This window comes from Mastacembelus armatus, chromosome 22 (genome assembly GCF_900324485.2).
Source record: "Mastacembelus armatus chromosome 22, fMasArm1.2, whole genome shotgun sequence".
In the NCBI taxonomy this organism is placed as follows: Eukaryota; Metazoa; Chordata; class Actinopteri; order Synbranchiformes; family Mastacembelidae; genus Mastacembelus; species Mastacembelus armatus.
In genome coordinates this window covers 10,463,811-10,480,931 of record NC_046654.1, presented here as the reverse complement: position 1 = coordinate 10,480,931, position 17,121 = coordinate 10,463,811, and the positions used below count along the sequence as shown (strand labels likewise).

The 17,121-nt window shown below is 39.6% G+C and overlaps 1 protein-coding gene across 3 annotated transcripts; it reads left to right on the top strand.

Annotated features, from left to right (window-relative positions):
* The first annotated feature begins 555 nt into the window (after positions 1 to 555).
* Positions 556 to 15,720, top strand: lrrc9 (leucine rich repeat containing 9). 3 transcript variants are annotated; one of them, XM_026299436.1, is made up of 32 exons: positions 556 to 953; positions 1,084 to 1,302; positions 1,659 to 1,799; positions 1,911 to 1,974; positions 2,080 to 2,150; positions 3,190 to 3,372; positions 3,793 to 3,948; positions 4,098 to 4,315; positions 4,400 to 4,531; positions 4,641 to 4,820; positions 4,925 to 5,042; positions 5,301 to 5,436; positions 5,528 to 5,668; positions 5,758 to 5,882; positions 6,369 to 6,554; positions 6,645 to 6,764; positions 6,918 to 7,109; positions 7,282 to 7,407; positions 7,601 to 7,741; positions 7,949 to 8,126; positions 8,269 to 8,489; positions 8,614 to 8,736; positions 8,838 to 8,968; positions 9,093 to 9,201; positions 9,292 to 9,431; positions 9,931 to 10,067; positions 10,491 to 10,708; positions 11,511 to 11,579; positions 12,451 to 12,576; positions 13,614 to 13,800; positions 14,026 to 14,182; positions 14,302 to 15,720. In XM_026299436.1, exons 1-32 carry the CDS (start codon positions 897 to 899, stop codon positions 14,333 to 14,335), a joined length of 4,536 nt encoding a protein of 1,511 aa, XP_026155221.1. In that variant the 5' UTR covers positions 556 to 896; the 3' UTR covers positions 14,336 to 15,720. The 3 variants fall into 3 exon arrangements, with proteins under 3 accessions (XP_026155221.1, XP_026155200.1, XP_026155294.1); XM_026299415.1 differs by having other exon boundaries at positions 13,614 to 13,806; XM_026299509.1 differs by having other exon boundaries at positions 13,614 to 13,806; positions 14,284 to 15,720.
* The last annotated feature ends 1,401 nt before the right edge of the window (positions 15,721 to 17,121 follow it).

Here is a 17,121-nt window from a genome sequence, read left to right as displayed (position 1 = left end):
GTCAACGGAGCCTGAGCTTTCTAGACGCCACAGACGAGGCGGTGCGGTCGGTCTGGAGCAGGAGAGGAGTGAGGGTGATTGTTTTAGTTTACTGCTCCAACGGTGACGTCATGGTGTCCGCGAGGCTCCGGGTTGGCACTTTATTTGGGGCAGGGTCAAATATGAAAGGAAGCTGCTGTTCGACACTGACCCGGGGACAGTGCAATTTCTTTTCTTTGTTGTGGTGAAACAGGTTACAGTGACTCTACACGGGTGTCAGATAAGTCAGTGAAACTGCACATATTCGCCCAGAGGAGCGAATTTCGCTGTTAATACTAATAATAATAATAATAATAATAATATGAGGTGAGGCTGGTATTACACAGCTGCTGCTACTACTACAAGTTTATTTCTATGAGCTTCTGATTAGAAAATAAACCAAAAATTGTTTTATGATGTAAAAAAAAAATTATGTTGCTGTGTGGCGCCCTCATGTGGCAGCTCAAAGCATGACCAGAGCGCAAAACTTTCAACATGGCTCCTTAGCAACCAGACGCTCCTCCTTGGATACACACGGATGCCAAATATTTACTGAACTCGGATGGAGCAAAGGCCCGCTGATGTTTTGTAACTGTTCCGGACAAAATAGTATTGATTTTTATCTATGATTGGATTTGATATAATAATTCTGATTAATATTGTTATTTATTTATTAACGTGAGCTAACAGTTGACTTGCTAAGAACTATTAGACCTATAAAAGCTAACAGGGTTAGCTTGAATGTGTGGAAACACTTTGTCACTAGAATGACGTAGCTTTTCTGAAGAGACCAATAGAATAAATATGTGTTCTGATGTAGCAGGTTAGTTACGTGTTTGACACAGCTGCAGTATAGCTATTTCATTTAAAAAAGAGTTATGACACATAGTGAGAAGCAAAAGCACCGTGGTGACGAAGAGTTGGTCAAAGAACTGGTGAGTATAAAACTCTTCGTTCTGGTTAAAATGAAAACTGTTTATTTCAATATTTTACTGCTACTTCATTGCAGCAGCTGATGTTTCCCCATTTCCTTTCAAATGTTATATAAAACATTATTCTCAAAAGTGCCTGGTCAATGGAGTGTCCTATGAAAGAATTGCACATGAAAGAAGCAGCCTCAGCTCCCTGGAGATTTTCTTCTCTGGCTTCCCCCGCATGGTTGGGCTGTCCTTCTTTCCAAGGCTCTGCCAGCTCACCATAGTGGGCCAGGACATAAAACACATTGAAGGTCTTGAATGCTGTCCTCTGCTCCGGGAACTCTGGGTAGTCCAGTGCCATCTGACTGTAAGTTTATTAGCATTATGTTGGTAGGATTTCTGATCATCAGTGACACAGCTGCTAAAATAATACCGTATGTCGTCCAATGTATGATTACTGTGCACTATGTCCTTTGGTGTGATTGATAGCACACATAGATTGTTGTTTTATTGTACAAGTGCCTAAACTTTTCAGACTGTAACCACAATGTCTCCTCTCATTTAGAACTAGGATTTCACTTGATGTAAACATATCTGGCATGTTTGCGCTACAGTACCGTGGCCGCATCACAACCCATAAGCTACAGTAGCCGCTATAAGGGAATTGCACAGATGTGTCATATAAATTAAACAATAATTTTTTCCCATCTTCTCCTGTTCCAGGGGATATCTGGAGTACAAAATTGTTTACAACTAGAGAAACTCTACCTTTACGATAATGAAATCTGTGAAATAGCAAATTTGGAAAAGCAGATAAACCTAGAAGTCCTGTGGCTCAACAACAACTGCATAACTCAGATACAGGTTTGGATTATAAACTATGAGCTGATGTTTCCAATATCTATTCTGTCAAAATAGCATGTTCCCGTTTTTGATCAGTTGTTGGGTTCATGTGATTATTATTTTTTTCTAAAGGGTTTGAATACACTTCAAAACCTCAAAGAACTAAACCTTGCTGACAACATTATTGAAAAGATTGGTAAGGTTTAAAGAATCCTGTCTTTTCTGTGCTAAGTATGAATGAAATTCCGTAAGCTGTTTGAAAATAAAGGAATAATCAAATCGTTTTTTAACTTCTTTTAAGGGCAAAGCCTTGATCCTAATGTCAGCCTTCAGAATCTTAATCTGTCCGGAAACAAGATCATCTCCTTTAAGGTAACATTGTAAACTGAAATATGCTTTTGACAATTTTTTTCTGTTAAAAGTTTTCCAGCTTATTTGATAAGTGTTATTAAAATCCTTGGTCTGTAAAAAAGGGCATTTCCAAATTCTTGTGAAATGCCTGGGTCTTGGCTGGACCAGATTTTCAATCATTTATACAATGGGCTGGCTGCACAAGACCTTCATTGAGGTATTGAGCAGCATTATTTCAGTTTTTGTCATTGTACATTCAATAATATACATTCATGACTGCATTGGTTTAAGAAATGTATGTTTTTTTGATATACGTGTTTGTGTTACAGGGCTCAGTTTTACATTTTAGTCATAGAGCAGCTGACATGCTCATTCAGAGAATTTATACTCATTGTCTTGTTCAAGGTCATTCTGACTGGAAACATTGTTGTGAGTCTCTATCTTTGCCTGGATTAACACCTCAAATCATAGTCCTCCAATTTACCTTTTGTCCCAGCTGAGCTTAGCTTTATATTGTGAATCACTGCTTAGACTGCCCAGTGTACTGCCATAACAGCAAAATCCATCTTTTTCAATTATGCCAGTCTTTGCTTCTGTGTCACCACAATGTGACATTTCTGTTTAGCTGCTGTGATGCCAGCATGGAGGAAAAAATTACGCAAATTGCAAAATCCAAAAGGGTTGTTTGGTTATTATAGTATCTTTTTCAGTGTGCATTCAACACAGACTGTTCGTAAAACAATATCCAAATTATTCTTTTCATTTCATCCGGTTTGACCTACTGCATGTCATTTGTATTTGTATATATTTTGTCTATTGTACTGTCAAATTTTTTAATAATTTAACACTTACAGTAGCATTTATTTCTACATTATTTTATCTTGCTTCTGACAACCTGTAGGGAAAAAAAGCTTCTGCTGTTTGTTTTAAAAAAAAGCCAAAAGATGGTATAAAGGTTTTTTCCTCTTGGAAACATAGCGGCTTTTTATAGGGTACAGCCTGCCTGGGATAGAAGAAACTCTGCCTTTTTACTAACCTGTGTGCTCTGTTGTTGTAACAGGAGCTGACCCTGCTTGCCTGCTTACCTGATCTGAAAGAACTAGCACTGAATGACCCCACCTCGCCCCCAAACCCAGTGTGTTTGCTGTGTAACTATGCCACACATGTTCTTTACCACATGCCAGGCCTCCAGCGACTGGACATGTATGATGTTTCAAGCACGCAAGTCAAGGAAGCAGCTGAGGTATCGAGAAGACCAGAAGGATCTTGTGTTGCATTAATTGAGCTTAACAAAATCTCTAGTGGGTTGTGGAGAGGATACAGGTTCTCTTGGTTTATTTACTCTGTTATATTAGTAATACCTATTTATGGTAATTGCTAATGGGTTTAAATCCCTAATGTTTTTCCTTAGGGTTGCATCAAAAAGTGCTTCAGTAAAGTTACAAATCATACTTCAAATGAAAGGAAAATATTTAAATCCATCAGATTTTCTCAATGCGTTTGTCAAATTTAAATTCTAGATATCTCATATTAGCACAATTCCGTGTAATTTAGCTTAACACATTTTGGATAATATTATGAAAATATGACTGAATACATGAGATTCTATCTACATTTTGGTAGATTTTTTTTAGCATACAGTATAATTTCTTTTTTCTCTTAGTCCACAGTAATGAAGAAAATGATGTACTACAACATGCGTGTACGTACTGCTAACAGGACCCTAGCAGAGACCCGCCTCAGTCTGATCGAGAGAAAAAAAACCTTGCTATGGTTACCTGAAGAAAGTATCAGGACACTCACTAATGCCATCAAAAATGTATGTCCAATCCATGAAATATGTGTTATCAAATATTTTAGCTGTTGTAACAGAAGCAAGGGATGAGTTATTTAGCTGACATCCCTAGCTGTAGATTGCAGTTATTGTACAAAGTTATGTGAAATCTTTTAATTTGTGTACATTCCCAGCTGGAACGTGAGCTCTCCAAGGTGCCTACCGGTTTTAAGGTATCTGCTTGCATGTTGGGAGATGAGCCCGGAGGATCGACCCACCAGGTGGAAAGTTCTGCTGAGAGAAGTAACCCAGCTACTGACATCACCTGTGATCCTGCTATGGAGTCCAGGATACTTAAAAAGATAGAAGCACTTAGGGAGAGACTGATGGTTTGGACCAGGAGGCTGCATGAGTTAGTTTATGTCCTTATCTAAGATGTACAGTCTTGTAGGACTTTACATTTTTCTCTGTTTTAAGTTTTAAGTTTTATTTTCAGGATTGAAGCCTGGTATGAGCAGGATTTGGCCCAAGCCACAATCATGATGGAACATACAGTACAGTTTCTGTTGATGGAGCTCGAAAGTGTTGGAAATATTCGACTGGAGGAAGGCTGCTCCACAGACCCTTGGTAATGAGTTGGTCTCATTTACTGTACCTACATGACATTCTTTATGTCATCTGCTATTACCGAAGCTAAATCAAAAACAGACTTATCTTATTTTCATATTGTTTTGCAGGTTTACTTCTTGTTGCGACCTCGTGCTTTCCCGCTTCTCTCATTTAGACTATAAGTTTCACAGCATCACTGGCATTAAGATCAGCAGAGCTGTCCGCATCCACAACAACGCTTTGAGGCTTCGCTTTGAAGACAAACTTCATAGTTTGCTAGCCAGTGATGACTCCGTTATCTCTTTAAAGTAAGTAAAATTAGACTGTGGTTCAAAATGGTGATAATTTGGTTGTAATATGAGTTTAATATGGACTTTTATATAGAATGTTTCAATCTAACCTTTTCAAATAGGAATTACAGACGTCGACTGGAGTACTTATTCTATGTAGATGACCCTGATAAAAACACTGAAAATGAAGACATCTTGTCCATAGTTGAGGATGGCTTCAAAACTGCAGAACAATATAAGGTGTGTATACTGCTGTAACACTCCACTCCAGCACCCAGAACTTATTTCACTGAGCATTAAAATAGTTTGTCATAGATTAGTCAGTTCAGTAGTCTGTACCCTTATGTAATAAACTCAACATAGATCTGTTTATTAAGTAAAACAAAAAATAAGAGAATGCTATTAGAAACTCCTTATACAGTAATAATTATACAACAGGGCAGAGTCTGTATTTTCCTCCAGATCATGCTGACATTTACCATGATGCCTTTGCACTAGGTCCTGGGAAGGGAGGGTGCTATACCTCTATCCAATAGCCTGAGTGTGACTGAACAGCCCAGAATTGAACATGCATTGCGGCAGGCGAGCAAAGGTGATTCCAAATGCAGTATGGATCCAATTCCATTCAGGCACAGTAAGTTAGTTTTGCTGAGTATTATATTCTTATGTTCCTATTATCTCACTATTGTTTTTCTTATTAAAAGCAATATGTTGTTTACCTATAGGTCAGACTGTTATTTCCAAAGTGTTTGTTGGTCACAGCACGCCTATCCGCAAGGGAGAACCAGTGGACAGAAGCAGCTATCCCAGAACCTGTTCTATATATCGCAATGTGGACACTAAGCATAGAACTCCAACGAGTGAAGGTATGCAGCATAGCAAAGGGCGTGAAACCAATCATTTTTCAGTCAGCAGTTGTATAATGTCATTTCATCTCTGTGTGTTTTTCTTTCAGAGAAACACTGCTCATACAAAGCACACACTGGTCCTGAGTGCAGCTCCAGACGAAGACAGTGGTTTGTGTTTGATCATGAATTAGTCTTGCCTGAGTACATCATATATTTTGAATACATTACCAGGGTAAGTAATTAATTGGTTTTGTTACACTTTGACACAATACAAAATATTTTATGTATCATTAATCTATGAAGCAAATTTGTATGTATGTATGTATATGTTTCCAGATTGTTTGATATCAGACTATTGTAATATAACTAAAAATAATACAGTACATTTTAAATTCACTCAAGTGTTCTGAGCCAAGCTGGGCATCCCCTTGATCATCCAAATTAACATAATGAAGTCTGCCTTTAAGACCTCAGCAGTTCATATTAATTTGAGGAACATCCAGAATAGTAAATATAAAAGTGCTCAGGCATGCTGACCTTTGAAGTGATTCAAATGAAGCAGCAAGGCGTTTGACCAAATCTAAGAGATGGTAATACAGGTCATTCTAGTTTTGTGTTTCTTTGGTTCCACAAAAAAAGTTGTTTTATAATTGATGTTAAACAATCACTTCAGAATAATCATTATGAGCTTAGCTTGCTTTTCATGTGCTGTTATTAGGCCCAAGACAAACCTACAGTCCTGCCACATAGCACAGACACAAATGACATGATGTCCAACGACATCATTCTGGACAAAGAGGTTCTCAACATGGAACCTGTGCTGAAACCTCAACCTAAGTTGTTGAGCTTGGATGACAAAATTCTCCTTTACATGGCCAGAGCTAATGTCCTCAGTCAGATCACTGTAAGTATTGTGGCTTTTCATGTAACACATTAATTCTGAAGCCATTTCATGCCATCAAAGTTAAATGCCTTTAACGTATTGAATCCCTAGATGCTGAACCTTCATGGCAACAGACTAAGCAAGATAAAAGAAATTTCCCACCTCACAGCTCTGCGCCATCTTACCATCAGCTTCAATGAATTCACACACCTTGATGACATTTCTCACATGGTAATGGTATTCAGCTCAGACTAAACACTGTCACAATAAAGCAGAGTTTCAACAGAGACTTTTCTTTTTAATGCTAGATAAAAATTGAATAGTGCCATGTACAGTAATATGGAGTGGCAGCTTCATCCAATGTCTGTCTTACATAAATCATAGCCCAAACTTGAGTTTTTGGACGCAAGCTTTAACCACCTGGTGACCCTTGAAGGGCTGAAGGGTTTGGGACAGCTCAAACAGCTTGATGTACGCTGGAACAAGTTGATCAAAACCAGAGAAGATGCAGCAGTGTTGAGAAAAAACACACCTTCTCTACTGAGACTGGACACTCGATACAATCCCTGGGACAAGGTGTGTGCTGTGATCAAAACCAAAAGTGAATGTAAATTTAAACAGATGTCCAGTGCTACTAATTGCATAATCAGTATGTGCATGTGGTACATGTTGCAGTAAGATACTGTAAGTGACTTGAAATAATAGCATGAGGAGTGGGTATGCAGTGAAGCTGGTTTTCTCCTTCCAGCCTGAAGCAGTCAGAATGATCATACTGGGCTGTCTAACAACACTCACACATCTGGACGATGTCATGGTGGCAGAGGAGGAGGCTGCTCCTGCTGTTCAGATGGCTGCTGGGTCTAAAATTAACCAGGTTGTATTTTTGTAGATATTGGTGTTACATATGGATACGTAATGTAGAATTTGTATTGTCCTGGATCCTTGTTAGGAAGACAGTGCATTTTTATAAATTCAAGTGCTGATTAATTACTGCAGCAAAGGTTTTGGTTTGAGATGTTCCTGAATGTACCGCAGTCCAATTAGACCTGGTGACACTCTGTTCACAGGCATTGCTTCTGGCTCACTCCCGTACCAACAGTGATCATCCCCGCAGTCTCCGCCTGCTGTCAGCAGCCCAGCTCCTATGTCTTCTCAATCCTACACCCTGGGGCCTTGGCCGAGAACTGGAGCCAGATTGGACTGCAAAGGTGAGCTACGACATGTCGGTTTCTGTGTAGAGAAGTGATTTCTAAAGATTCATTTGTAAAATTTAGAAGAACACTGAACTCTCCAGCACGTGACAGTGCTATATGATATTGATTTTTGACAGTTGTGGTTATGTAAAATGCAGTATATGAATTTTGTTACAAAGTTATATACATTTTTTTTATTTGATGCTCTAAATTTTGATCCAGATCACTGCCTTAAACCTTGACAGTCAGAGGATTTCCAAGCTGATCAATCTCAATAAGCTAGTGAACCTGCGCTGGGCCTCCTTTAATGACAATGACATTTCTAAAGTGGAGGGGCTGAACAGGTGTCTGAAGCTGGAGGAGCTTTCTCTCAACAACAACAGAATAAGCACACTCAGCGGTCAGTCATACTGTCAACTTCACAGCATTAGAATATATCTCAAAGGAGGCTCATTCTTATTTAGGTCTTACATGTATTCCCCAGTCTGCAGCAAAGTAGTCATCTTTATTTTTGTTTGTGTCTTTTGTCTCTGTTTCTTCAGTCCTGTCAAAACTGCATTGCTTAAATAAACTAAGTGTGGATGGAAATCAGCTGTCTAGTCTGGACACTTCACTTTCAGACCAGCTGCCCAACCTGTCCTTTTTGTCAGTGGAGAACAACTGTATCAACTCCTTGCATGGCATCCAGAGACTTTACTCGCTTCATGAACTCTACATCGCTAACAATGAGATTTCTACATCTCGAGACATTTACTATGTGAAGGCAAGAATCTACTAAACACAAATAAGCCAAATAAGAAAGTGAAGACATTACTGTTTCTGTTATTTTATAGAAAGTAAAGATTGTTTTTGTTTATCAAGGCCCATATGTCCTTTCTTATTTTCAGGGATTGTCAAATCTAATTATTCTGGATCTTTATGGGAATCCTTTACTAGAGAAACTGGAAAACTATCGAATATATGTGGTCTTCCACCTGCCCTCCCTGAAAGCACTGGATGGGACTGCAGTGGTATGTACCAGCAAAGGCACCCATTCAAACCTCTCAAATATATTTTCAATTGCAGCATAATTAAAGTATATCTAATGTGTTTTATCTGTTGTTTTCTCTAGGAGGCTACTGAGAGTGAGAGTGCAAAGGATATGTTTGGTGGAAGACTAAACTCAGACATGGTAGCTGAAAAGCTTGGTCACTCTAACTACACAGACCTCACCTACCTCACCCTGCAGTCCTGCTCCATTAGGTAACAGCTGACTATACAGGCAAATGTGCACGACTCATGTCCAAGCATGGTTTTAGTGACTGACTATAGTGTAAACTTATGACATCGAAAGATTGAGGTTATTAAAAGTTATTTTTTTCCATAGGATGGTTGATCTGTCTCCAGCAGACCTGTTCAGTAGCCTGCGCAGTGTCAACTTAGACCACAACAACCTCACCTCTTTCTCAGGCCTCGTCTACCTGCCCAACATCAAAGTACAAATAGCACAATGAATGTCAAAAATGAAAGGCTGGGTCGAATCTGAGTCATGGACAGGTATATTACTTTCAGTGTCTTCTCTGCAGGCTCTGTGTCTGAACTACAACCACATTGAGTCTATCCTGCCCAGGCAGAAGACTCAGGCTCATCTGACAAACAGACAGATATTGCATAGTAAAGTTCACTCCAGTGGTTATGGCCAACAGGGCCCATCCAAAGGCATCAGGTAATACAGTGCAGTTTTATTTCATTTATTTGTGTAGATATTAGGTTTTGACTCAAAACAGAGGCTCTACTGTTTTTGGACTGTATGAACCTAAACTGAATTTGCCCATTGCGACCATTAGAGGGCAGCACTGACCAGTCAATACATTATATTAAACATATTTTGACTATTTTAATTTTTGTCAGAGTTATTGTTTTGATTTGAATTCAAATTGAGATAATATATATACTTTCTAAAATAAAGTGAATATTGCAAAATGAGCTTATAGCTTTTAAGTTTCTACATTATCAGTATATCATGAGAATAGTTATATAATCTTTCAGTCTTGAAACCAATACATAAACAGTACTGTGCTAGGCCTGCTTTGTTTGCCCTTTGATTGCTTTTGAGTGGTTTGCACCTGCATGGCCTGACCAGTTAAATTAAGCAGCAGGAGGGAGAAGGAGATGTTCATTTAACCACACAGGTTGCAAACCGCCATTCTGTGACTGTGTTTAAGGGAAACTGGGTCCACTGGCAGCCTGGAGCCACTGATGGGCAGCCTGGAGGTGCTGCATTTGAGTCACAATGGCATCTCCAATATGGCCAATCTGCAGCTCAGCAGGCTCACCAATCTTAAAGCACTTTTCCTTCAAGGTATGTATGGTTGACATACCACCCCTCCTTCACAAAGTCTGTTCAAAGTGCAGTGTATAGAGACTGTGAAAAGACGAGCAGTGAGCACAAAGTCTCCCATAGACCTAAGGCCAGGTGGGTGATGAGGCTTGAAGAAAAGAACAACTGACTTTCTTTTCAACAGCGTTTGATTGCTTTAGATTGAATTTTGCCCTGTCAGTGTGATTTGTCCCACAAAGCTGACTGTACTTTTCCTTTCTTCTTTTTTGCTGTCACTATAATTTAAGTGCAGGGGCAAATAAATCCCACCAATTCTTTATATAACCTTAAAATGATGCCTATTATACTGTTTAGGATGTGCAATTTATTCTTTTGTTATTTTGTTATACAAATTTTAAACCATTGTTTGAGGTATGTTTTTGACAAGATTTTCTCTGTCTCTAGGTAATGAGATCAGCCAGGTAGAAGGTTTAGAGGGGCTTCACCAGCTCAGGGAGCTTGTATTAGACAGAAACCGGATCAAAGTTCTGGCTGAGAACTCTTTCGTAGGCCAAAATGTGCTGTTAGAACTGCACCTAGCAGAGAACCGGATCCGGGAGCTCAACCATCTAGATCCTCTGACAGAGCTACGCAAGCTCTTTCTTGGCTTTAACAAACTGCAGGTATTTCCTTCCAGCAGCAGACACTGACTCATGGTGCTGGATATTTTAATGTTTATATTCAGATTTTCAGTTCACCTGCCTGAATGGCTCACACCAGAGTGATTCCCGAGGTGACCTTTTGATTTAGCACCAACTTTTACTGATTGGTTCATATGCAAAGTGTGCGCTATGTTTAAGAATGTATTTTATTCAGCCTGTAGCAGTATTACTTTTCCCTGCATTTGCAAAGTAAGACATGAAGTATAGTAATCACGAGTCATTACCACCCCACTGTGGCATGCGAGGGGTAGCATTAAGGAGAATCAAGTTTGATTGAAGGTCAGAGCTGTGTGCATGAACAAAGAGGGGAACAATCAGGACACCGTGTAATCAGCTTCTCAGTCTGTATATCCTCAACCGGAGCAAGTGATTTGCACTTTTGTCGCCAGTTTCTCCTTCTCTTCACTTTCTTAATGTTGTCACACATTCAATTAAGAAATAAAATACAGCAATCATCCCAGTGCTGTAGTCATCACAGAGGTGGGGGGTGTCTTTGAATCACAACCAAGTCTGAGCATAAACCTGGGAATGAGAGAAAACACTCCCATACTCTTTTGTATGGCCAAACTCCCATGAGATTAATGAGAGCTCACACATGTAATCTCTCCCATGAGCTGCCTCTATCCTCCCAACATCATGAAAGGTTAGTCCCGATGCATATTTCTCCATTATCAACATACAGCAGGCCCTAACAAGTGGGAAAGAAAAGTCAATTAAACTTATAATTCAACTTAAAATAATCTTTGTCTGCCTTTTTTCACAGGACATCACTGAGCTTGACAAACTAGAGGTTCTTCCTTCACTGACAGAGCTCTCTGTTCTTGGCAATCCTGTGAGTATTATTAGTATTTGTGCATTAAATACAATAGTTTTGAACTGTAGCAAACATCTAAGAACTGCATAGATACTAGGTGTCAGTCTCACATCATACTGTGAACTATTTTACTTGCAAACAAATTAACAAAAGTGCGCTCACAGGCTGAGTTTCTCACTTGCACAGTCCAAAACACTAACCCAGTGTCACTCTTTGGTCCCAAATTAAGTGATTACATGATGGGCCGTCTGCTATGCGTCACACTGGCCAACATCAGAGACAAATCTGTTGACCAAATGGCAGGGTGATATTGGCCTGGTTACCCATCTGCAGCTCATGGATCAGGCCAGAGCAGAGCCTGCAGCTCCCTGTTGTCCATAGGGCCATGCTCAGCTGCGGTAGCCTCTGTGCTACTCCACCATATCCCACTTATTTTCCTCTAGGGAGGTTTAATCCTGCCAGGATGTAGAGGCCAACAGCCACCCTGGAGACAGTACCTCCTGTTGTTGACCGCATGAGATTGCTACTTCACCCATGTTCACTTGGCTGAAGTCTGTCTCCCCCTCTTTATTGGACATCCATTTGCATGCATTCACAAGTTAATCACATCAGCAGTGTCCTGCAGGAACATATAGTTCTGTGACTGGACAGTCTGGATTTGTACCCTGTGACCTCAGCTCGGCAGGAGCTATCTGCTGCTGTCAGCTGGGTTATTGGAATGGCCACTGGGAACACAATAACTAAAATAGACCCACATAGCAGCAGATTTATTCCAGATGTTTCAGCCAAGCTTCATTCAGGCTCCAATATTAAAATTACTGAATGCTAATTAGGGTCTGTGTAATTATTACTAGTAACCTAATTAAACATGTATTTTTCCTGCATGCAGGTGTCCCGCAATTCTCTCCACAGACCAGCAGTAGTGCTCCGTCTCTCTCGGTTGCAGGTCCTAGATGGAACAATGGTCACGCTGGAGGAAAGGACCAGGGCCGAACTCCTCAATGCTGCTCCATCAGTGAGCTCTGTACACATAACACCTTATTACTTAGAAACAATCACATACATTTATATTTATGTGCATATATTTCTGTATGTATGCACACAGCATGGTAGATACCACTGATAAAGAGGTCATATCCTCAGTATTTTAGTCAACTGGGAGAGTCACTTGTGGTGTGAATTTTATATTGTGATTACAGTATTTTTAGACACTACAACTGAATTACATATAGGGCCACAATGTAATAGATTTCATACCAAACACTCTAGCCCTACCGCTAAATTTACAAACGCTATAAGGCTAATTTGCAGGATATTAATCTGTCCTCACACTCTCCTACTGAATTACAAATGAACAAAGACCTTGCTTATATAAAAGCTTTTAATGGGCCTTATAATGTGAGATGTAATCCAACTGAAAAAAGCAAAATGACAACAACCAAGCACAAGCCACCAAAAAGGAAAAAGCCTGGATCAAATGCTTTGAGTCGGACTGATTTGATGTTCATGTAATGAGAGACCAGGGCAGTAATTCTCCTGCAGCTCTGAATTAAAAGCAGCCTAAGCCTACTGGCATCATCCTGCTGATTAGATGAAATGTGCCCGGCCGATAATGCACCAGTGGATTTACCCCCTATTAGCCAGGTCAACACGACCCCTTCTGCTTGTTAATCGTAGATGTGGAATGATCCTGGGTTTTTTCATTAAAAACACAAACAAAAACCTTCCCTGTTGGCTCTCATGACTGCCCTCTCATGTGTCACTCTCAGTCTATACTTGTGACTGCTTTTGTTTAAATTTGAACATTGTTACTGTTGAGTAGTAATTATTATTCCCTTATAAGATGCATACATATGGCGAGCAAAAAGCAATCTAATCACCATTTCCCTGCATGGTGTGGCGTTACAGTGGACACAATGCAGTGACAGTAGTAGCCATAGGACTTGGGACAAAAGAGGCAGAGAGATCAATGTTTTTTTAATGTTCTATTTCCATGTGTTGAAGTACTGTATGTTTGTATTCCTGATGCTCTCTATTTAATATCTCTTTAAGACATGCACCCAATGCCCTGGAGCTTCTCTTTCTGCCACAGAAATAAACATACACGGGCTGCTACCCATCATGCCTAGATACACCCCTCTAAGAGCAATAAGTATAGCTGGAGGACTACATAATTTGCATGGGCATGATATCCTGTCAAGTAACATGGATGAAGCCCAGGCTCATTATACATACATGCGTGAGTGTGAGTTTTTCCAATTAATATAATTTCAATTTACATTAAACTTTACTATTATAGTTTGTTATGAAATAGAGTTTTGTGTTCCTCCAAGGTCTAGTACAATAGGAAAGACTTTTCATTAGTAAGGTATACCAAGTAACTTTCATGTCATGTATTCAGTTCACCACTGGTTTGACATTCTTGGTCCCCAATCAACTCTCTTTGGTTTGTTTCCAATCTCAGACAAGAAGGACAAGTACAGTGATGCTGCTCGAAGTGGCCAAAGTGACGCTTCCTTCAGACACATCCGAAAAACAGGAAGCAACCTGCAGACCACAAGTCTCCTGTGTGATGGGAACAGAGTCATCACCACAAATCCTAACCAGGAGCAAAACAGCAGGTAATTACTTCAATAGAAATTTTTCTTTTTCTTTCAAATGTGCCTCATCTGTCTCAAAGATAACAGAGCAAACTGTGATTGACTCCTCTTACTTATTTCAGATAAATATTATATTCCAGATTCCCAAATGGTGGTAAACCTCCACCCATGTAGCAGCCAGAAGAAGTGGAGCATTCACACACTTGTCAATTAACATACGATCCAAAGATGAACATATGTGAAAGCAAAGACTGTGATATGGGCATTTACTGTAGAACCATACACCTTGGCAGGACATTTTTTTTTTTTGTCTTTAAAGTGATGTAAATATGAAATAGACATTGAAGCAATTTAGGTTTGTATAAACTTTAGAATAGTTTTTATTTTTAGAAATGTACATGATAAATAAATCTCCTTTGCTGCTAGTTTAAATTCAAACAGCTTTTGGTTCAAAGAAAAGTAGGCTACTTGAAACAGGCACATAGGGCATGCCTTTAAAATGCATTTGTAAAGATTGATTTTATTTCCTGTCCACATATGTGGCTCACTAACCATGGTAATCTGAGGATGAGTGGTTTTGGTGTCATTTCTACTGCTATCCCATCCTTGGCCCCAGACAAGTGAAAAAAACACCCACAGATGTAAGGACGTGTGAGGCTGGCATGTCATGTCCATCGGGTCAAATGCATCCCCAACAAGTGGATAATCCAGCTTTAGCACACCTCTCTGTGGACAATAATCTGCAGTCACTGAGATAAAGATGTAATCTTGAATGAGGTCCAAATGGATTTCAGAGATTGTCACAGTTTCATCATGTTAGCCTCTTTTCTAAAAGCTCTCCACAGTTTTGCCCGGGTAATAGGCAAATCTTGTGTGTATATAACTGGAAATGAACCTACTCCCCTTGATATTTATGATGTTAGTTCTGTTCACCAGGAGAGTATAACCTCCCATGTCTTGCTGTCAGTTTTACCTAGTAGACATGTATTTATAGCTTATAAAGGTAAAGTTATTGTTAAGTTAAAAAGACAGTATATAAGCCAGTTGGGATCCAGATTTGGGGAAAATATGCCCTTAGTCCTTAATTGTAATTCATTTTTAATATTCCTTCCAACAACTTCAGCTATTATGTATTAGGGATGTTAGTGTGACCACTAGGTGTCCTTAGAACTCTGTTACCTCTCCCTTTCTAACACCACTAATCAGTCCACAATTAATTTACCTCCTGCCATGTATTGTAGGTAGTAATTTTTCAGTTGAATAGATTATGCGTGTGCGTCAGATTTGTGTCTCCTGCCTGCGTAACCACTGCTGAACTTGCAATGCCAGCTAGCACTAGGCAGCAAAAGTGAAAAGCTCTCTCCAAACAAGCTCCCCTAATGCATGTACTTAACTTCACTTAATTTGTGTTAATTCCCAGCATTAAGCGGGGCTAATGACTGTGCAAGTGAGTGCACTGTCATTACCTTGCTCTCCCTGACATCAAATGGCAGCTGATGGACTCACACTATAAAAAACTCTAATGCACAGATTTGGCAGGCTCAGTGAGAGTACTCTAATGCATTAAGTATCACAAGGGATAATTACACATTTTGTATTTGTGTACTGTGCGTGCAGTATGGATATGTTAGAAATGTAACTGGTTTTAATGCAGTTGTATTTCTGTATGAGGTGTATGCTCATAGTGAGCATACCTACTCATATAGTATGTTTGTCTTTGCATATGTCAGTATTTTTAAGATTAAAATGGCATTAGCATAAAGATGGTGAATAATTCATTAGTTCTGAGTGAACCCAGATGCACTGCTCCCTCTGTCTATCTCTCGCCCTCTCCTCGCTCCTCCATGTGAGCAGGCCACATGGTACATAGCTGGTTTAATGGGATGGAATGTGACAGGTTATATTTTCATCTGCCTGATATGGAACCCAGCTCAGGCAGCAGGAAACGGGAGGGAGATAGAAAGACAGAGGAAGGGTGGGGGGATAGTTGAGAGAGGCAAAGTGAGTTGGTCTCCACAGTTGTAATCTGGATTCACAATTAGACATGTTTGTGCTTGTTGTGCATCAGTTATAGATGATGCTCTTTCCTCCCCATCCCCACCAACACACACACAGATGTACACATAGAAAGACACATGCTCTGTATGGGGCCATTACTCCTGGTTCACTGACTCTCTACATTTGCTGTGTCTGTGCATTCAGAGTACCATTAGTCCAAGACTCTGTAAATAATTGCTGAATGGACCATGTTTTCACTGCTATCTACTCAGGTTCCAGTGTTGGGGGTTAATGCTGGGGTGAAGTGAGAGGGATGAGGACATCGATTGATGTTTGATGCTGAAGATAACACCATATTTTGCACAAATTTACCAGCTTGTATTAACTTTTGAAGTGCTTTGATAGAGCTTACGATCGCATTAACATCATTACTTGACTTGGAATAGCTGTTGTAAAAATGAAGTGTTCTCTCTACATTTGGCTGCTGATGACAAGCAACTGCAGGTCACCATGAAAATATAAATTATTTTGTTGCTTGTTTGTCAGAAGGTGCATATTACATCCAGAGTTCATTTTCCAGCCCCATAAATGCATCCTCTATTCAAAAACAATCTTGCCATGTTGCTTCTCTTGAAATCTGTCATTATCGTTGCTTGTCATTTTTGTGCAATTTGTTTCCTGTGAAGCTCCCAAGAATAAAGAGCGAATAGAGAGAGTGCAGCTACAGACAGAAGAATGGCGTGAGAGTGACAATTAGAATGAAAAGCAAAATGCTTTCATTTTGTGTAAACATTTTGGTGAGAGCACACCTTACAGAAGCATTAACGCTTAACTGTTATTCATTTCTGGAGTAGCAAATGTGATTTATCATATTATTGAACCTCCATGTCATTTATCACATTATTTCAATCACACAAAGCCTGTTGCTTGGTTAAAACAGAACAAACAGTAGCAAAATGACA